Source organism: Rhinatrema bivittatum, chromosome 15 (assembly GCF_901001135.1).
Source record: "Rhinatrema bivittatum chromosome 15, aRhiBiv1.1, whole genome shotgun sequence".
Lineage (NCBI taxonomy): Eukaryota > Metazoa > Chordata > Amphibia > Gymnophiona > Rhinatrematidae > Rhinatrema > Rhinatrema bivittatum.
This window is the reverse complement of record NC_042629.1, coordinates 64,042,770-64,063,944: the sequence shown is the minus strand read 5'-3', so window position 1 is coordinate 64,063,944 and position 21,175 is coordinate 64,042,770. Positions and strand designations below refer to the sequence as shown.

The following is a 21,175-nucleotide window of genomic DNA, read 5'->3' as shown; positions in this document are numbered from 1 at the left end:
AGATACAGACGGAGCAAAACGACTTAAAGCTATAATAAAGCCTAAGCGCCTATTGGCTGCTACTGGTGGTGGTGCCAAGTGAGGTGAAGCACTTTTGGTTCGCGCGAGACAGATCGCGGCGAGCTCCCCCCCCCCCCCCAGGAGTTGGGCCGTCGCTCTAGGGCAGACAAAAATTAAAGCGACTTAAACATAAAAAAAAAAAAATAGCAAGTTTGGAACGCGCTTGACAACCGTGCTCTAACCATAGAGAATTGGTACCGTACAGGCCGCTCCTCCCCGGAGTTTTACTTCCGCTTTCTTTTTAACCCAATCAGCGGGCTAGGATGTGAGCATGTGACGGCCCTGGGAGCTGAGCTTTGCCCGGTTGCCTAGGAGACCGGTGGCACACAGCGGGGCGGGGAGGGCGGTGGAAGTGCAAGCCTCTCTCCCCCCCGCCCTCCCCCCTCTCAGGGGTCCGCCGCGCTGTACCCGAGCTCCCGGGCCCTTTCCGTCCAGCAAGTGCTTCTTCATGGTGGTGTTTTAAGGCATCATAAGGGACAGGGCTGCGCTTCTGGAGGTAAACGCTGTCCCGGGGTCTCTTCCGCCTGCTTTTAACAGGTAATAAGTGGAAAGAGAAACCGATGTGTTTGCATTTTATTCGAGGAGTGCTCAGCAGAATTTGGGGGGGGGTGGAGGGGTGCTGTCTTGTGGCTTATTTTGTCTTTTTCTGTACCTGACGGGGCTGGTGCATTGCACGTCTCTGTTTGCACTATGTAAGAAATAGCAAACTGCGCTTTTCAGGACAGCCAGATAATGCAAATTAAGTTATTTGTGGAGGGAGACATTTGGCCAGTCCTGGTTTTAGAACTTAGAGCCCGGTGCATGTTGGGATTTGTAGTTCCTGCTTCTACCATTTTTTGAAATCGGTGCTGCTGCTACCAAAATATGTCAGATCTCATCCCTGAAACTGAGTCATTTGCATTATTTAAGACGTTTTGGTATGCCCTCAACTCCCTGCCGTTATGTACCTGTGGTGGGAAGTATATTTCAGAAAGACTCGATGTTTTTAAATTTCAGCTATAGGATTGTTTATTTGTGATAAACAAGTACAACAACAAAAGTAGGGATGTGGCACTGCTGAGTTTATATGGTGGAAGTAGGACTACACAAATCCCACTTACGCAATATTTAACTTTAGACACGGGGAATGCCCAAAAAGCCTCTTCCAGAAACTAGGTCACTTGGTAGGTCTGCTGTACCTCAGATTATGTGCTGGTGTGATGAAGAGAAACTTTCAAAAACTTTAAAAATTGAAACACCAACTTCACAGGAACAAATAACATTCCGTATGAAAAGAGCAACTTGATTTTATTTCAAAAATATTTTTCCAAATATGAATCCTTTAAACCAAGCTTCCGGATGACCTTCCTTAACGATGTTTGGACCTCAACAAACACAACATTTTCTTTTTTTTTTTTATGCTCTGACCAGCCAATTAGTTAATCATGTCCATTGTCTTTCAGCAGTGATTGAAAACAGAAGTATCAGCATTTTCACAACAAATCTGTTTCACCAGAGCTCAAAAGTTTGATTGTTCTCAAACTGGGGGGTATCATCTTTGATATGAAGCATAGAAGGATGTGAAGGAAAAATCCTACCAGATACTAAAAGAAAAGAACCAGTCGTGTTCTGAAGTTGCTAATACACTAAATTATGGAAATGAATATATTTTATATATATTTCCTGGATTTCTCTTTCCTTTACAGTTGATTAACAGATAATAGGATAGAAATGCTTGTTTACTGCTAACTTTTTTACTTCCTGAGTGCTTGGGAATATTCTCCTTTCGATATTTGTTTTCTGTTCGGTATTTTCACCTTTTCAAGATTGATCTGGTTAGAGCAGTGGGGCTCAAACTAGTCCTTTGGGTCCCGCTAGCCAGTTGAGTTCTCAGGAAATCCTTTTGAATATGTATAAGGTATACTTGCATGTATTGTCTCCAATGTATGCAAATATATATATTCATTAAGGATATCCTGAAAACTTGTCTGGGTGGAGAGCCCAAGGACTGGTGTGAGCACAACTGCTTTTGATCGCTTCTCGAAACAGCTTGTCCAAAGTTTTATAAATTTGTTTTTATAAGGAGAAAACATTATTTCAGGTAAAGAAGACGTCATGAAAGGCTTTTTGAAATGTTCAGAAAGTGTTTTTGTGCTAAAATCCAGAGTGACCACCATAGGAAGAAATGGAGACTCGGACCTTATTTTGAAGGTAGGAACATGAAGTGCATTATAGGAATTTATAATTATTGTTGGTCCTTCTTTCCAAATGATATTTAAGGCAGCTTACAACATTAACAGAATAAGTCCCTTCTCTAAAGAGCTTACAATCTAAGTGGGCATCCGAAGCAAAGGGAGCTAAAGTGACTGGCCCAAGGTCACGAGGGATGTCAATGGGAGACGTGGAATTTGAATCCTGGCTTCCTTGGATCTCAGCCCATTGCATTAACTAGTGGGCCACTCCTTTTTCACAATGTAGAAGAAGATGTGTTTGTTGTACAATAAAGAACACCAGAGGGTTGTTCCTTTTCTAGGGAATTTTGAAAGCAAAGTTTGTGGTGCAGTTGAGCTATTTTCTTCTACAAGTGTAAATACACATTTTTAAGGGGCCAACAAATTTAAACCAAAAGTTAGTTAAGATTTCTTGCTACTAAATATTTTCCCATCTGCAATTGTTGTAGGGAAAATTCAGCCTTACACTTTATTTTTGTAATAAATATGGTGACCAGAGCTCTTATATGTACCTGATTCTGTAATATGAGTGGGGTTTACGGACTGACTCCGTGATTTAAGACACTAGCACCATGATACGGGAGACCAACGTACAGTGACAGTCGGCGAGCCTTGGCCACAGTGATGCAAGTGAGCCAGGGGAACAAGGGAAAATGATTGCTGCTGTTCCAGTGAGCCCAGTTGGCCAGAGAGTGGCACTAAGGGCTAATCTCAGAGGCGAACTCTCTCTATCCTTCAAGGCCAGAAAAGGTTCTTGGTGATGTTTGGAAATGTGGACTGGAAAGGAGGGGAGGGGATGATGATAGAGAGAAAACTGTTAGGGAGGACAGTGGTTTAGTATGCATGTTGAACAGTAAGCAGTGTGCGAGGGTCTACTAATGTGGTCCAAACAGAGCACCATCCTTAAAGCAGCAAAAGGTGTGTTAGAGCAGTTAAAATAAACACATTTATTCTGGCCCCTCGTTCTTGTGCTGATCGTTGTTTAATGTCTGAGTAGACTTTAGTCCTTCTGCAGCACCACACCTTACCGCATGGTCACGGCAGCTATCGCACAGCCTAACGCGATTCAAAGAGGTGTAGTTAAAAAAAATCGGCATTACGGCTGTGCGATAGCTCTTGGCAGGCAGGCTAACCCAGCCCACTCTCCGCCCCCTAACCCCTCCTATTTTCTGAATTTGCATCGCACCACACGATATGGTGCGAGCGCATGCGTTAAACACGTTTTCACACGCGTTAAGGGTCTATCACATGCGAAAATGCCTTATCGCATTTCGATAAATGACCCCCTAAGTTTGTGTACCTGAGGCAGTGGAGGGTAAAGTGACTTGCCCAAGGTCATTGAAAAGAAGTAATGGATGATTAAAGCCTGCAATCCTCCCATCTGATGTATTTGATTTGGCAGATGCAGCCCAACTCCAAGTTTTTAGCCATGGTTCAGAAAACCAGAAAGGTGACAAAATGTCTGGTGTCTTTGTTTTTTATGTGTATCCCCCCCCCCCCCCCCAATAACTCTGGAGCGACTTAGTTTTTCTGCCCTAAACTTTGCTGGTTGGTCTTTGAGGGGGGCCATCGGCCTTTTCCACTTTTCAAAGCCAGTGAGTGATGTGGGCGGGGAGCACAGGAGGGGAAAATTTGACACATTTCAAAAAGAAATGCATGAGAGTTGAACTGAGGCTAGCAGGTCGCACCATCTACTTGTTATATTTTGCTTTATGAGTGCTGGATACCGAGGTTTCTTTGGCACTTGCTTTTTTATTTTCTTATTTTTATTTATTTATTTTTTGTAATCACTATTAAAAATAAGTCCCAGCGCCGGTCACTTTGCCATGTGCAAGATTCTTGTTTGTGGATTGCCATAAATCCCGGTTGACAGAATCATCTCAGGATAGTGTGGGACAGTATATGTACATTATCTTCACTAAGAGCGCCCTCCAGTGGCTATTGCACAGGATCATCACTTGAAGAGAACTGTAGATCTGTATAGAAGTTTCTGTGATATTACCCCAAGCCCCTAGAGGGGATGTACAATTCAGATGGGGGGAAGGTTGAGTTTTAGAATGCTTTTTCCAAGGACTCTCTAGGTGGTTTAGAATTTTTAGAATTCAGGTAGAATAATTCCTCTGTCCTGAAGAGCTTACAATCTAGGTCAGTACCTGAGGCAACAGGAACCAGTGATTTGCCTAAGGTGTGGGAAATGGGACTTCAACCCTGGTTTTCCTATCTAGTAGACTATTGCTGTAACCACTAGACCTCACCTTCCCTCTAGTATGAAGTGTCTTCCAGAAGTTATCGCTAGAAAGCATGCCAGCTGGTACAGTCCCAGAACCTTTTTTTTTTATCTTCTATTCTTGGTGACCTGAACAACTACAGAAAGTATAGAAAACACATCAAGCCTTCCCCCACCCCAAAAAAATAAAGAAACTGATTTGGAAACAAATGCCTTCTCCAATGAGCTTGCTGTCCCGCTTTCTTAAACGTGTTCATGCGCTTAGTCTGCAGATATTGAGGAGCACCATGCGCGCATTGAACTGAATGAGCTGGAGAACTGCTTTGTTCTTCATGATCTGAACTCCCTTCATGGAACCTTTGTCAATGACTGCCATATCCAGAATGCAGCGGTGAAACTATCACCCGGAGATGTCCTTCGCTTTGGTTCTAGCGGAATTGCTTACGAGTTGTTGTTAGAGAATACCTCGCAGGTAAGAGCATGTCCCCGCCGCAAACATCCCTGCTCTGGTTGCAGCCTCTTCTGTTGCTTGCACATGACAAAATTCGGTATTCGCTGCAGGCGGGAGGGTGTTACTGAGGCTGAGCCGCCTTCTATCGAGCAAGGCCCACCTGTGCATTGCAGTCCTGAGTGGATCTCATCTACCACGGCTCCGATGGACAGAAGGCCCAAAGCTCAGCTTTCTACGTTGCAGCACACCTGGTGCTGCCAGCAAGTCACAGATCTGCAACCCCCTAAGATTATCATTGGTTATTAAGCAAAAAAGCACAAAGAGGTTTGATCAGAGTCACAGCAAGTAAGCTGTGTTTCAGCCTTCAAGAAGGGAAGTGATTGCATTCATAAAATGTATGAGAGCATTATTCGGCACCTTTTGTCCAGCTAAGTTTGGACTTAGCTGGTAAAATGGCAGGATTGAAAACAGATTGGCCCAAGGATAGCCAGATTATCTTGCTAGCTTGGGGACATTTCGGGACAGAACTGGTCATCCGGCTAAGTTAACCAGAAAAATGCCAATTTTCAATGTCATCCGTTTATCGTAGCCGAATGAAAACGGACCCCTTTGCATTCATTAACTCAGGCATTGACGTTCTTGCCTGGCTCAGGGTCGTGGGCATTAAACCGATACCTAAATTGGTTAGATTAGCTTTTATCCGATGCTGTCGTGGTTGGATGATGCGTTTCTGATGCTCTTTCTTTACCTGGTTCTGCGAACGCACCTTGTTACAGCTCTTCTGTCCTCGGCGAACACTGCGGGGTGGGATAACACACTGGAAATGGCTGTCAGACTGAGACCATGTCCCCTTCTCAAACAGAAGAAACTTTCCTAGAAACTGAATAACTGCCAGCTGTAGAAAAAATCCCGTGTGTGTTAAAGGAACAGTGATTATTTCTGAAGCATTCATTGGGTGGACTCGATTTTTTACTCCCTCTGTTAAACTGTCTCCTTTCCTACAGATGTTTTGTCCTCCAGTGAAACGGCGCACAGCGTGGCCTGGGGAGCTTCAGTTACTTTACGAGACCAGACTCCATTCTTCCCCACTGACCACCTCACAACTTCCTTTCCTTCAGTCTCAGCCTTCCCCTGTAAATCTTGGCAACTGGATTCACGGAGCAAACGGAACTATGCCTCACCCGCCCCACAGAAGCAGATCTGCTGGTGCAGGGAATAGAAAGATGGCGCTTGCCTTCTCCGCTGATCCCATCAAGAAGCCACTCACGCTCAGGCAAGGTATTTCATTGCTGTCGTCTCGTATAGTGTCTTGTCTTCGGGTGAGCATAATTATAGTAGTAAGTAAGCACAAAATAAAAGGACCCCTTTGCCTTTTTTTTTTTGCCTTATTTCTTTACTTTTAATCTCAGGCTTGCCTGAGTAACTCTGGGAACCATCACCGATCTGAGGGGTGCTTCCTTTGAGATGCGATATTAGTGCTGCTTGTTGGCCAACAGAGGCGGCAACCGTAGTGGCAAAGGTCTTCCTAGGCTTGAGCACACCACTTCATGGGGCACCCCAGGCCCAACCGATCCTGATGGACAGGGAGATGGGTCTCGTAGCTCAGGTCGCAGGCAACATTAGGACCTTTGATACACTAAATTCCTCCCTGTAAGTTAAAAAAAAAAAAAATGTAAGAAATCTGCTCAAAACATTTCATTTAATATATTTTCTGAAAGCTGAAGAGCCTGAAATTTTTGCAATCTGTGTAATTTTCATCTGCTGATACCGCTATATGATTTATTATAGAATCAGGCAAATAAGCAAGTGATTGTGATAAGAAGGAATACAATTATTCTTTCCACCCAGAGTGTCACTAAGGCCCTGAATCAAGGTTTTTTCCCCATAGACAGAATGAGATTCAAGCTCGAAATGTTTGAAATCATGTTTATAGTCTGGAACACTGTGTTTGCTGGAATAAATCCCAAAGTTTGACTTTTTGTATGTGTTTGTTTTGATTCTGCTGACATCTTTAGGAAACAGCCTGATGCTGGGAAATGGAGCATCTCTGACCCTGGATTCTCTTCTGCAGGAAAAGGTGAAATAGGGGCTTATCCAAATAGTTACTTAGGAGTCCTGTTATTGCTCAGGAGGAATTTTTGCTTACATTTGTGACTCTGTGGAGGCTTGTGCTTTACACAGTATTCTGAGCTGGAAGGACTGACGGACGCCATGCTTACTTTCCCTTTGAAAATTGCTCATGGATAGAAGTGGCCCAGGAGCTTTGCACGGAAACATTAATTCTTACCTGATCATTTCCTTTCTTTGAGTCCAGCCAGACCAGTCCAGGTCCCTCTCTGTTCTGCCAGGTGTATTATTCTCCTGATTCATTTTCAGAATAACTGCTTGTGTGTGTTAGTCAGTGGGATGGATATTAGGGTAATAAACTATTACCCTAATTACTTCCTAATAATATTAATAATAATATTAATAATAATAATAATAATAATTAGGGTAATAAACTATTACCCTAATTACTTCCCCTACTACCCATAACTAATCAAGCTTGATATTTCACTTGGTTGCAGCTCCATCACTGCTCTCTACATTAATGGTGGGGGTGGAAGGGAAATAGAACCAAAGAGCTAAGAGAAACAGATAAGTATGAGAAAAAAATGTGAAGCTTGCTGGGCAGACTGGATGGGCCGTTTGGTCTTCTTCTGCCGTCATTTCTATGTTTCTATGTTTCTATAAACCTTATCAAGGAATGCAAGATGTATTTGTTCCATTTTTTGTTTTCTGATGTTTGTTCTCCTTTGGAAGCCCTCTGGTTTTTGCATAGGGGGCGAGAGAAATGTTTATCTTAGCTTGTTAGAATGCTGGCAGGCTGAGCTCAGCGCGGGAGCCTATGTAGGGTCATGTCAGCGAGCCTGCTTGTTTTCATTTGCTGGTTGGGAGGCATAAACTCATTCATCTTGATCAATCTGGCTGATTGAAGAGGGAACTGCTTTTTGTGCGGGTTAAATGTGGCTGGGAAATAGCGTACATTTATTTATTGTATTTATTTAGGCGTTTTATATGCTGTTGTTCCAAATGAAGATTATTCTTGGGCAACAGTCACATACTGTGTCAACATTCATATTCTAGATCAACACTTCAGCAAATATTTATTCTAGTTCACATTTCTAACTGTTCTAAGTCAACAGAACAGCAAATATATAATCTAGTACATATTCATACATTTTCTAGGTCAACACAATAGCACATACAAATTCTAATTCTACTAATAATACACTTTACATCGTTCATTGCTTATTGCTCGCTCCACTAACATTATCTTTGGAACTGACGTTGAAGTTATCAGCATATCTGTATTTTACATTAGATGATATGCATGTCTAAAGAGCCAAGTTTTCAGTTCACGCTTGAAACACTTTCTTTCTCTTAGCTGACGTATTGACTCTGGGCGGGAGTTCCACAACTTGGGGCCTGCTATGGAAAACATTTGGTACCTTATTTGCGTTAGGTGTATGTTCCGTGTGGAAGGCACCTTTAGAAGTCTTAGGACTCTCTGCGGAGTGTACAGTTGAAGTATCACTCATGGGTTAATATTGTTGATTATATTGAACATTAGAGTTAATACTTTATAGAGAATTCTGGATTGTACAGGAAGCCAGTGCAGTGCTATCAGTGAGGGGGGTGATGTGGTCAAATTTCCTTGTCCCTAGAAAGAGTCTAGTAGAGGCATTGTGAAGTAACTAATGGTTTTAGTAGTCCTGACATTTGGCCTAGTAATAGGGAGTTGCAGTAGTCTTAAGTTTGAGAATATTAGTGTTTGTAAGATAGTGTGGAAGTCTTGTATTGTTAGTAAAGGTTTTAGCCAATGTAATATTCTCAACTTGGAGTACCCTGTTTTGGTTAATTTGCTTTTATGCTTTTTCATAGTGAAGTTCTCATTGTTCTGTATTCCTAGGTCTCATACTTGATCTGAGGGAGTGGCGGTTTGATTATTGTGGTATCTCTCCTTAACCACACTATTTCATTTGAAAATGCAATGTACGTGTGCTGTTTCTGAATGCCATCCAAAATACGCCCCCTTAGGAGCGCCTCCCATTAATAAGACTGTGGAACCCAGCATGCACTTTTAGCCAGATTAAGGGTGCGTAGTTTTCAGTCACTCGTTTTGAAGTGGAGGAATAGCCATTTGGAGTGGAGGAGTGGTTAGAGCAGAAGACTGAGAAGCAGGGAAGCCAGGGTTCAAATCCCACTGACATTGCTTGTGAAATTGGGCAAATCATTTCACCCTCTATTGTCTCAGGTACAAATTCATATTAAGGCCTCTGGGGACAGGGAACCACCTACAGCACCTGAGCATAGCTCAGGTAATGCCCTAAGATACTGTCGGGTGCTAGTGTTTGTTCTTTATTTGTAAGTAAAATTCTTAAACATTTTATGTACTACCTATAGGATCAAATGTTGAAAATGGATTCTGAAGCTCACCGCCTCTTAGCTTTAGAAACTGAATCAAGATGCAAGGATGTTGTGATAGCAAACCTCCGGGAGAGAGTGTCAGTACTGATGCAGCAGATGGCTCAGGCGGGTCCCACCAAGAGCGATATGGAACTTGTTGAGAAATTGTTGGCCCTGGATCAAGAAGTTATAGCAAAGACAGAAGAGATTGAAGACTTAAAAGGACAGGTACATTAACCGGGCACAATGTCATAAAATAATGTAAACGGAGAGAAGTCTTGTAGCATTTGTTTCTCATAAATGTGCAAGGATTTTTGGACTGTGCTGGGGGGGGGAGGGGTTTAGCTGTCCTTTTTTTAATCAGATAATCTGGATTTGTAAAAAGATTTAACACTCAGTCTGGGCGTCTCTCTGTCAAAGCTGGTACTCTCCAAAGGAAGTTATGGGCTAATAAGGACGCTGTGGGGATTGTTTATTCCCTAAATTGGCCCAATGTCAGTTTGTCAACATTTTCAGCTTCCAATCAGAGTTTCTGATGATTGGACACTCTTCTGCCTTGTCCTTCAGCAGATCTCAGGAGAAAGGTCAGGACAGTGCACTCTGCTAGCCCTAGTCCCTTGATCTTATTTCTGGACTTGGTAGCAATGGTGATTTTCCTGCCAGGTCACTGACTTGGAAGCTTTCTGAAGTACGGCCCCGACCTGGTAACTTTTCTGTTTTTTTGGGGGATTTTTTGTTTTTTTCGTTTGACAAAATTACCCCTGCTTGGTAATTTGCTTTTTGAATTGGTTTTCATTGTCTTCTGCCCTTGAGCATTGCAAATAGTGCATATTGCTGTACTGTATAAAGTTTCAAGCGTTGAGCCCAATTGTAATCTTCAAAGTTTAGTCATGTACAGGGGAATTTTCAAATGCCGGTGCGCGCCAATACTGGCAGATATGCGCATGGCCGGCCCGAGCGCATTTTCATAGCAGCCCGGCCACGCGCGTATCTGCCGGTACGCACGGAAGTGCCGGCTTATTGAAAAGGGGCGGTGTCCTGGCGAAGTGCGTGCCAGCAGCCGGCCGGTGGGTGCCACTGACTTCAGCTCTGGGGAGGAAGTAAGTAAAGAAAACAAAAAAAATTATATTAGTAAGGTGGGGAAAAGGGAGGAAGGTCAAATAGGGAAGTTCCCTCCCAGTCCGCTCCTTTATTGGAATGGACTGGGAGAGAACTGAGCAAAGGCCCAATTGGGTTGCTGCATGGTTTTTTTTTACAAAATACCTCCCCGCATGCGCGTGTGGGCACCTGCGCACACGTGCGCGCCGATACAAAATCGGATTTTATAACATGCGTGCGCCGGGATCCACGCGCACATGCGGCTTTGAAAATTTACCCCTGCAGTTGAATTGCAGTTTGTGTGGGGGAAAGAGAACCTTTGAAAAGTGCCCCTCTGTGTGGGAGGGAAGGGGCAGAGTTGGGGCAGGCCCAGTAAAGTACGTGCAGGGATTTAATTTTTAAATCCCCCACATGTACTTTGTTCCTATAAAGAATGCGAGGCAAAGGATCCTCCTGGCGCCAGCTTGCTGTGGGATTTTCCAGGGAGTTTCCTTTTGAAAATTGGTTTGCAGGCTTGCATAGTGTGAAGATTGCCTTCCCCGTTAGAAACGGATGTGGGGATGAACCACAGATGTAAACTGCTAGCTCAGGACATTTCTGTCTTAGTTGTTAAAAATGACCACTTCCTGTTCACGCTTTCCCTCTTCATCTTTTCTAGATTAGCAGCCTGCAGAAAGGCTCCAGTCAAGTGCTCTGCCATTCCCTTAGCGTGAGAGACTGTGAAATTTCAAACTTAAAGAATGAAGGGGATAAATTAAGAAAGAGCTTATCTGTCACTTCAGGTATGGTTTTCCTAGGAGGTGCCAGGCATCTTCCTGCGTGCGAGCAGCCAGGGTTTTAGAGATTCACTGGCCTTCATTGTCATTATTGGAGAGATTCATACTGTCTGCTTTACCACCACTTGCTGTTTGGCAGGTCAGGATATATATATATATTTTTTTTTAAATAAAGATTTATATGCTCAGGAGGAGACAGAAAAATGCTTGAGTGTTTAAGGACAGTGAAAAAAAAAAGCTGCATATTCCGAGGACGTCATCCTCTGACAAGACGAGGTGTGATCTCAAGTGACCATTTGCATTTATTACTGGATAACAGAAAGTAAAAGACAAGATAACCACAGTTTTAAAAATAAAACCCCCAACTACTAAAAGACCAAAAAGAGCTGGACACCTTTTTTTCACTCAAATTTAGAAGCCTAAAACTTTGAAGCCTACATTTAGGCCTGTAGTTAATTTTCCTAGATTTTGGAGACTAAATTGGGAGCCTATTGTTGAAAATCAATGCTAAATCCCTAACCTTTTTTTTTTTTTTTTTTGCATCCTTAATCTGCCTTCAGAGCAACCTACTTCTTAAGCATCTAAATGTAGGCGTTCAGCCCTCATCAGTTTTCAGAGGGGCCAATTTAGGATCATAACTTCCAAAGTTAGGAATATAAACTCTTTCAAAATTGCCCTGTAAGTAATTCATTGAAATAAAAAAGAGAGAGTATTTTTTTGAAGCTTTTACTTACTCTGGTAATGATGATACAATGCACAGCATCACAGTAGCAAACTTAGGTAAGCCATTGCCTCTCTGACAGAGATGGTGTGGAATAAGACACACAGGAAGCAAACTGACTGACAATTCTGTAATGCATTGCAGTGTGCAGTACCAGTAAGGGTAATGGGTTACCAAGAATCATGGTACATTACTGTTAAACAATCTGGCCAAACAGACATTAGTAAAAACATAACACAGAAAAGCAAACTCAAATGGACTTCATAAATGCTGTTTTGTGCTGCACACTGCGCATACGGTGTACTAGCGAAAAGCAATGCTAGTCCAAAATCATCGCAGAGAAGACGACCCTTGATCTTGGGATAGAGTGTGACCCCCAGTGTACAGCATCACTGCACACACATCTGCAAACTGTGGCGGAGGTGGACAGATCAAACCTAGCTGCAGCTTATTCTTCTGCTTTGGGTGCCGAGGGGTAATTCATGGGTGTTACAAAGGAAAATGTCTTTGTCTTCACCAGGATTGGTGACCACGTTGCAAAAAGAGGCCACTGCAAAGGAGCAGCAAATAGTACAAATGAAATTGGAGGCAGAAACGCTAAAGAAGGAGAACAGAGAGAGAGACAGTCAGCTTGCTGCACTCTCCGTCAAGGTCAGCATGCAACCTTCTATCCAATTTTTTTATTTTTACCAAAAATCAGAAAGTAAGCAAGGCTGAAATGCTACCCAAGGCCATATAGTGCAGCTGCATAGCGCTATGAATGGCAGCCATGCAGCCGGCAGCTCTTTTAACAAACAGCAGTGCCTGTCATGGAGCACCAGTGTCACGGTGGGTGTGGTGGAAATGAGGGAACCTATCTTTACGTAGCATGACAAACCCGCAAATCAAAGAGAATATAACACTTGGTTTAAAGATGTTCTCCTTAATAGAGAATATAGCACCATATTATGGTGCTGTACCCCTGCAGGTAGCATTTCAACAGAGGCTCTATTATGGGCCATCTACTTTGAAATTCTTCTGTATCCATTCATTTTTATATAATAATCTTAAGGAACTGATTTTTTTTCTGCCATTATTTGCTTTTGTTTTACGAGATGTGATTTTTTTTTTTTTAAGTCTCCCTACCTGAGGGAGGCTTGGCTTGTTACACAGATGAGTTGAAAGAAGTCCCTAATTTTTCTTGGTTCATTTCTGCTCTGCTGTTATGTTTAGGTGAACAGAATCAGAGAAGAGAAACGTGACGATACAGAGTTCAAGAAAGACCTCCTTGCATCCAGAAATGTGAGTTCCTCTCTTTCCGCTGGTTGTGACTTTTAAAAGTTTTGTTGTTTCACCAGGTCTTGCTGAGAGATCTGAGCTGAACGGACATAAATGGCAGTTGAAATCACACAGGCAGGGATCCGGGGTCAGTGTAGACCCCTGCTCGTCATCTCGTTGGTTTGTTTATCCTCTTGCCCCCATCCCTAAGAGTGGCTTCTTCCTGGCTGGCAGGAGGAGAGTGGCACATGCCTGGGTCTGCCTTCTTCACCAACCGCTGCCACACGGTACTGGCAGCTCCTGCAAGTCAGCGGGGCGCCATGCGGTTAAAACTGTAAGACTCAATCTGGTCAGCAGAGGAGGCAGATGCAGAGAAATATCACACTGGTGCTAGCCCGGGAGGGAGACCCAAGCATTGATTAGGGCAGTTGTTCTCAACCGGTGTGTCGCCAAGAACACGCAGGTGTGTCGCCACACTTCCCGGTCCCTCGCTGACCCAGCTGCTCCCCGGTCCTCCTCCGCCCAGGCTTAAACTGCTGTCAGCACAGGTGGAACGCGGCAGGACAGCTGGAGTCAGCGGCACCAGCATGGTCTCTTCTTCCCGCCCCCCCGGCCCAGAAGTGGTGAGCAGCAGGTGCGTGCGCAGGTCGAAGAGACCATGCTAGTGTGGTCAGTGTCGGCCCGAAGAAGAGAAGAGAGACGCGGCCAGAGGAATGAGCAGCGCGGCTCAGAGAAAAAGGAAGAAGAACGTCAACCCCCGCGGCCAATGGGACTCCTCCTCCACGAGGACTGAAAATGAAGGAGGTTAGGGTTGGAGGAGGCTGCTGCTGCCGCTAGTTCCGGGGAGGGAGGGAAGGAGAGAGAGTGAATGAGCAAGCAAGCATGTGTGTGAGTGAGATAGCATGTACGTGTGTGATTGAGAGCCTGTATATGTGATTGAGAGCATGAATGTAAGTTTATGATTGGGAACCTGTATGTGTAAGTTTGTGATAGAGTATGTGTGTATGATTGAGATCCTTTGTGTGTGAGAGAGATCATGTGTATGCATGATTAAGAGCCTGTGTGTATAAGTAAGAGAGAGAGCATGTGTGTCTGTGTGTAATTGAGAGCTGGTTTAGGTGAGAGAGTATGTCAGTATGTGATTGAGAGCCTGTGTGAAAGTGAGAGAAAGAGAGACCATGTGTGTCTGTGTGAGATTGAGAGCTGGTTTAGGTGAGGGAGCAGGTGAGTATTTGAGAGCCTGTGTGTAAATGAGAGAAAGAGAGAGTGCATGTGTGTAAGCATGTGAATGAGTGTGTGTGTGTGTGAGAGAAAAAGACAGCATGTATGTGTGTGATTGAAAGCCTGTGTGCGTAAGCCTGAAAAGATACAGCATGTGTGTAAATGTGTAATTAAGAGCCTATATAAGTGAGAGAGAAAAAGCATGTGTATGTGAGTGACTGAGAGCATGTGTGTATAGGTGTGTCATTGAGAGCCAGTGTGAGAGAGAGCGCTGGTATGTGACTGAGAGAGGAGAAAGTTCCAAGCAAACCACCCCTCCTCCTGCTAATTCAAAACAATCTCAGGAGACCTGGATATCAAACGTTCCCAGGTATGCAGAGCAAAGCATTTTTTTTTATCCTTATTTTTCATTATTGGGTCTTTGTGTCTGCTATTTTGAAATATTTTATTGGTATCTAGAAATGTTTGATATGAGATTTTAATTTTTGAATATTCCTTTCATCATTTATTTTGAAATCTGTTCTTTTTGTTAGTATGCTTTTACTGCTGTTGACTTTATATTTCGTGATTTGTTTTATAAGGACTGGTGATGTTTATTTTTTTTCCTTTGTTACACTGCGTACAGTCTTTCTGGCTTGTTGAGTTTTCCAGTTCCGTTTTTGTCTGCATTTTTCTAGTTATGCTTATGGTCTCTCTATTCTTTGCTAGGTGAGGGGTCTGTACATATGACTGAGGTGAGGTATTCTGCTGGCATGTAGTTTCTGTGTAGGGCTCTATAGCAGCCTGGCTTGGTCCGTTTTCCTAACAGGAGGTGTATTGGTGTCTTAAGGCCTGGTGTAATATTTTCAGTGTTGCCTTTTCTTAGGTAAGGTGGTTACTGTTTGAGTGCTGGAAATTGGTGCTGTTTTGGTGTGGGATGTTTACTATTTATGCAATTTCTGTTCAGACAGAATATGTATCTTTTCTTGAGTCATTTTAAACAAAAATAATTACCGGACCTTTACTTTTTATTTCCACCGTGAATTGTAATGAGCAGTGTGTCACACATGTGAGCATGGTCTGTCAGGTGTGTTACAAAGGGGAAAAAGGTTGAGAACCACTGGATTAGGGGATAGTGCGGCGAGTAGGTCTTGGGGCCAGGTGCTGGGGAGAGGGTATGGAAATCCAGGAAGGGATGGAAAGAGGGCCCCGGTGCTTAATCTGGCTTTTTGCTTTTCATTGTGTTTATTTTCAGGACCACGATAAAGTCTAGTCCCTGCACATAGGTTACAATGTCATATGTTATATAATTCTCCGACTCCACACTGGAGGAGTGATTGGGAACCTCCAACTGTAAAAATGCTTGCTGGGCAGGCTGCATGGATCATTGTGGTCTTGATGTGCTGCCATTTACTATGTTACTATATAATCATTACTCAAACTATTATCAATCAGAATTTGTTATAATCAGAGCAAGGATATATTAAGTTTATCAGCCATTAGAGATTGTAATGAGCGTTTTTATCAATTAAACATAATTGATTAATACGGCAATTGCTAGAACTGAACATATATATATATATATTCCCATCTTTCACAATGTCTAACTAGGCAGTTAAATCACCTAACTGTGGAAGTCATTTCAAAGAAGTTACACACGTAAATGTAACATACTTTTGTAGCAAATTTCAAAAGCACTTTTCACGCTTAAATTGCACACACAGGTAAAACCTATGGACAATTCAATGGCATAGACTGTAGCAATTTCCAAAAGCCCACTTGCGCGCCCTTCAGGGCTAGGAGGAGACCAGGCTACTCCAGCAGGGTGTGGAACAGGAAGGAAGCGGATCAGGGGCTGTTTTCTGCTCCTTTGAAAGTTCTCACTTTGCATTTCTCCCCTTCGTCAATACAAATTAATGGGATACAAGATGAACAGTGCAATTGGTCCAAATCACATAAGTTTGGTTTTTTTTTTGTTTTTCTAAAGGAGCTGGTTCAGCTTGTGATCATCTAGGCACTTAGCACATGGCTGGTAAAGACGTTTTGATGATAAGGATAGGCTGGGTTGTTTGTGAAAGACTTAAAGAAGGGACTAGCTGGCACCACGCCTGCCTGCTCTGCAGCATAGTCCATTCTTTTTTTTAGTGGACATTAAGTATTTAATATGCATTGTCAGATGTTCCATAGTTCTTTGCTTTTGACTCTGTTGGTTCAGAGAGAGAGAACAGATCTGGGAATTTGGATCAGCAAAGTGTCAGCGAAGAAACCAGCGGATGGATTTTGATGAAATCTGAGATGTGAGAGATGAATAATACTTTCAGCAGGGTAGGCAGGGGTTCCCAGGTCCTGACAGCCCAAGAAAGGGAGGGAGGATGGGAGTGGGGGGGGGGGGGGGGGGGGGAGCAGGATGCAGGTAAGTGCTTTTAGAAATTGGCTGTGGTCTGAATGCACCTTTTCAAGCTTGTGCTTAGTTGGGCTGGACTTCGGTTTGACAAAACTTTGTTCTCTACAGTTAGTTCAGCATATATTGATCACAGCTTTCAATGAAAAAAACAAATTATTCCTTTAGCAGTTGGCTTTTCTTATGGCATAACTTGATTTGTCGCAGCTTCATCCTTTCTTTAGAAAGGTCTACATTCTCAATTTTCCAGCCTTAAAATACCTTGTCATTTAAGATTAAGTGCAATATAATGCCACTTTATCATACAGTATATGTTTGCTTGTGGATTAACTTTCAGGGCTTGATTAGCAAACCCAGTTATGCACATAAAACTGTGTTTTGAAACTGCACTTTGAAAATGAATATGGGGGTCATGCATATAAAAGTACCCACGAAACCCCATTTCACATGTACCCACACTAGGAAGAGGTGTCCTGTGGTGGGGGGGGAGCATTTTTTCAGGCATACTTTCATATGGGTACACGCACACTGCGAGAACCCGCAAATTTTCACTGCAGGCTTACGACCGCTTTGAAAATTCGGGTTCTTTTAAAATCCCCCCCCCCTCCCTGTATTAAAATGATTCAGCACCAGTGCTTCTGCCTCCCTTTTAACCTTGAAATAATAGTGAAGGGGGCTGAGCAAATGCTTTAAAACAGAACTGGTATGCTGATTGTTGGATTTCGTAGGTACCTCCCTTTCCCATATTCTCTCCCCAGTTGGGCGGATTTTAAAAGCCCTGCTCGCGTAAATCCGCCCGGATTTATGTGAGCAGGGCCCTCATGCAAGTCCCGGGGTTTTTTGAAGGGGGCGTGTCGGGGGCATGTCGGGGGCGTGGCGCCGGCCCGGGGGCGTGGTCGAGGCCTCCGGACCAGCCGCCGGGTCAGATGACAGCGGGCGTAGATTTACGTCTGCTTCTCGCAGGCGTAAATCTAGGGACAAAGGTAAGGGGGGGTTTAGATAGGGCCAGGGGGGTGGGTTAGGGAGGGGAAGGTGAGGGGAGGGCGAAAGAAAGTTCCCTCCGAGGCCGCTCCGATTTCGGAACGGCCTCGGAGGAAACAGAGGCAGGCTGCGCGGCTCAGTGCGCGCAGGCTGCCCAAAATCGGCAGCCTTGCGCACGCCGATCCAGGATTTTATAAGATACGTGCGGCTATGCGCGTATCTTATAAAATCCTGCGTACTTTTGTTTGCGCCTGCTGCGCGAACAAAAGTACGCGATCGCGCTTTTTAAAAAAAATCTACCCCAGTGGGTTTTGTGAACATTCATCATCAAGGACTTGACCTCTGCAGTGGGTCTAGCGTCAGATATTGTCCTTTCCAACATACGGCAAACAGACCAAGGTAGCAGGAGCACATGCACGTGAGAGACAGCGGCGAAAAGTAGCTCTGAGCACCACTGCTTTTTAAAAATGAATGGCCCATATTGGAGAGAGATGTGCGCAAAGTGAGCTTCCAGCCACACTACTGGAAATGTGCTATAATACGGGGGTAATTTTGTAACAGCCTGCATAACATTAGCAGCAAATCCCCGCAGAAGCTGCTGTCTGGGTCCTGAACGGCTTACCTTGTTCTGCTTTTGAATTTCTTTGTAGAGCGACATTAAATCTGAGGCAGCTGTGCCCACCCCCCCAAATCCTGGTGTAAAATTGTGCTGTGCGGTAAAGCACAGCTGTGGGAAAGAAAAGCTGTTTTCAGCATTTGCTGTATCTGGTGTTACCCTTTAATGGAACTTTTGCAGTGCATTAAGGAGATGGACCTTAGAATAAAAGAGCTGGAGGAAGACATCCACACGGCGCGAAAGGAACAGGAAAAGCTGCAGAATGCACTTACAGAAAAAAACAAGGTACGTGCCTGTGCGGCTCGATGCGTTTTCGCTAATTGTCGAGCATGTAACACTTTAATTTTCACATGGGTTTCTCTCATTCTGGATCCAGGTCAATTCTTACCTGAAAATAAAACTCCTTATACGTTTAAAAGCAAATTTTAAAAGCCCTGGGAGATAACGCGAGTATCTCGAGCCGGTGCACGCTGCACGGATTTTAAGAAGTGCCCGAATATGCGCTTATCTCCTGGTACGTGCATTAAATAAGAGCGGCAAAAACGAGGGCGGGGCGTGGGCGGGAGAAGGGGATCCGGCCATGTTACATGAAGTGTGCACGCAAGTATTTACATGCTGGGGTCCCCTACCGCGTAACTTTACTTCTACTATGGATGGCGTGTGAGTAATGAAACAAAAAAAAAACCAAGGCTCGTTAGCGGGCTGTTAAAGGTTGAGGCTGAAAGGGGAGGCAAGTTAGCTAGGGGGGATTAGGAAGTCCCTGTCCTTTACCAGGGAAATTGAGTTGTGCTCGTATCTAATAAAATCCCCCCACTCACATGGTAGCGCCAGCATTTGCGTGCACATGCACACCTCCGTATAAAATTGCATGCACATCTATGCGCGTACAGCCGATTGTATATCATATGCAGATATGTTATAAAATGGCCGCTTCTCTGGTTGCGAGCCGGTATACGCGTGTACGTGGACGCCTGCACAGCTGTCTGAAAGTTACCATCCCCATAAGGAACTAATACCTAAGTCTATTTTAAACTTGGTGGGTACCTTGTTAATAATAATAAGTGTCCATACAGATCAGGTAAGACCAGATTTAATTGTTGATTAACACTAAACAAAAGCTTTCTTTAAATATACTTATGACAAAGGACTCTGTTTGTTTTTTTTCTCCAACTGTTTTCTTGTTTGCCAACACAGCAGCGTGTGATTTTGCAGATATTAATTCCTAGCATCTGCTCCCACTGACCTCTAGTGATATAGTTTTCCACTGCTTGTCAAATCAGCATTTCAACGGGAGGTCCTGGTAAACTGCAAAGCACAGAAATAAAACCTCTTATACTTGGTTTATGTTTCTCTGGAATTTTGTTAATATTTTTGTTAACATTTGAATAAAATTGGAATGGATGCGTGACCGTCTCGGCTTTCAGCCATGCTTCAGTGCCCTGATGGACTTCAGGTGATGTCTTGCTGCAGGGAGAGAGTTTGGGGGACTTTAATTGTGGTCTTCCAACAATTTATGTATGAAAGGCTGAAATTTCAAAATTGGCTGCCCACAGGGTGGATACCTTTTTAAAGCCATTTCTTTGGGTAAAACAGTGCTTTTACCCGCAGAAATGCAATTTTTAAAAATTGCCCGCCCAGTACGCGGGTAAAAATATGTGCATAGAGTCTGCTGGAGATTAAGGATAGGGTCAGCATGTAACAATAGGATAAGGAAGGTCAGGATACTGGTTGGACTCTCCTTGCACCTGAAGGCTGATGAAGTAGGCTTCGAGGAGAATATTACAGGGACTTCCTGCAAATGGGGCTTTCCACGCAACTGACAAATAAACTTGATCAGTCAACTGGAAATCCTAATCCAGACTGGCAATCATGATTGGAAAATAGCCAGCACCTGTCAGTGTTGCCCAAACACATCGGTGAGGTAGGGGCCACAGACCGCAACAGAAGCCGATGTGGGACCCAGACCCTCCACCCTGGTAACATGGGCCCACCAATCATCATGAAGTCAACAAGCCACCGCAAGGTACCAGTTATAGGCCACCGACATATCTGCCCATGAACTAAGGAACCAAGCCTCTATAAAATAAGGGAGTTTGCGGAAGTAAGTCAGTTCTTCGACCATATCTCCAACAGCCAGCAGCAGATACAACAAACTCTGCTGAGGCGGACCCCAAGCACTGAGAAGCATGCCTGCAGGACATCACCCCTGGCCACTGTACAAACCAAGAGGATAAGGGAGAGGGAAATTGGTAAGTATCAGAAGAGCATATTGCCAAGCATGGGCTACACTGTATCCTTTGAAATTTATAAATTATACAATAAATCACCTATTAATTTAACAGGAAGTATTGCTCACACAGCCTCCTCTGTCCCGTTCACATGTAAGCCTGCCCCAGGGTGCTCATTCAGGGAATTTCCCTGCTTTCTCAAATAATTTCCAGTATCGAATTGACACTGCAAGCAGGGTTGTTATGAGGAATGGTTTGAGGAAGTGGGCATTATCTGACAGGTAATTCCCTGAATGAGCACTCTTTGAATAGTGATGTATATATTTTGTAATAGATGTTTTATTTTCTGTATTTTTTTTAAGAAGAATCATTTGTATTCTTTGTTTTCACTGTTATGTAATTTTATGTATGATTTCCTTGCAAATCTCTGTGATGTATTGAATAGTGGTATACAAACATTTTTCAAATTAAAAATAAACAAATATGGGCAAGCTTGCATG

The 21,175-nt window shown here is 43.6% G+C and overlaps 1 protein-coding gene and 1 long non-coding RNA gene across 5 annotated transcripts in view; one reads left to right on the top strand and one right to left on the bottom strand.

The window, feature by feature from the left end:
• The first annotated feature begins 375 nt into the window (after window positions 1-375).
• Window positions 376-21,175, top strand: part of FHAD1 (forkhead associated phosphopeptide binding domain 1) — a 63,938-nt gene continuing 43,138 nt past the window's right edge. Inside the window, exons 1-10 of the mRNA XM_029578744.1 lie at window positions 376-597; window positions 2,141-2,250; window positions 4,763-4,969; window positions 5,953-6,226; window positions 6,964-7,025; window positions 9,395-9,625; window positions 11,154-11,277; window positions 12,513-12,643; window positions 13,205-13,273; window positions 18,628-18,732. Coding sequence (XP_029434604.1) covers window positions 2,155-2,250; window positions 4,763-4,969; window positions 5,953-6,226; window positions 6,964-7,025; window positions 9,395-9,625; window positions 11,154-11,277; window positions 12,513-12,643; window positions 13,205-13,273; window positions 18,628-18,732 — 1,299 coding nt within the window. The 5' untranslated portion in view covers window positions 376-597; window positions 2,141-2,154. The remainder of the gene's footprint in view (window positions 598-2,140; window positions 2,251-4,762; window positions 4,970-5,952; window positions 6,227-6,963; window positions 7,026-9,394; window positions 9,626-11,153; window positions 11,278-12,512; window positions 12,644-13,204; window positions 13,274-18,627; window positions 18,733-21,175) is intronic.
• Window positions 4,003-21,175, bottom strand: part of LOC115076826 — a 152,256-nt gene continuing 135,083 nt past the window's right edge. For 2 of the 4 annotated variants that reach the window (XR_003852876.1, XR_003852873.1), the window contains 2 exons: window positions 19,691-19,752; window positions 4,003-6,596 (listed from right to left, as the gene is read on the bottom strand). This is a non-coding gene — a long non-coding RNA (uncharacterized LOC115076826). Of the gene's footprint in view, window positions 6,597-12,460; window positions 12,590-19,690; window positions 19,753-21,175 lie in introns of those variants that run through there. The other 2 variants (XR_003852874.1, XR_003852875.1) reach the window with 2 other exon arrangements.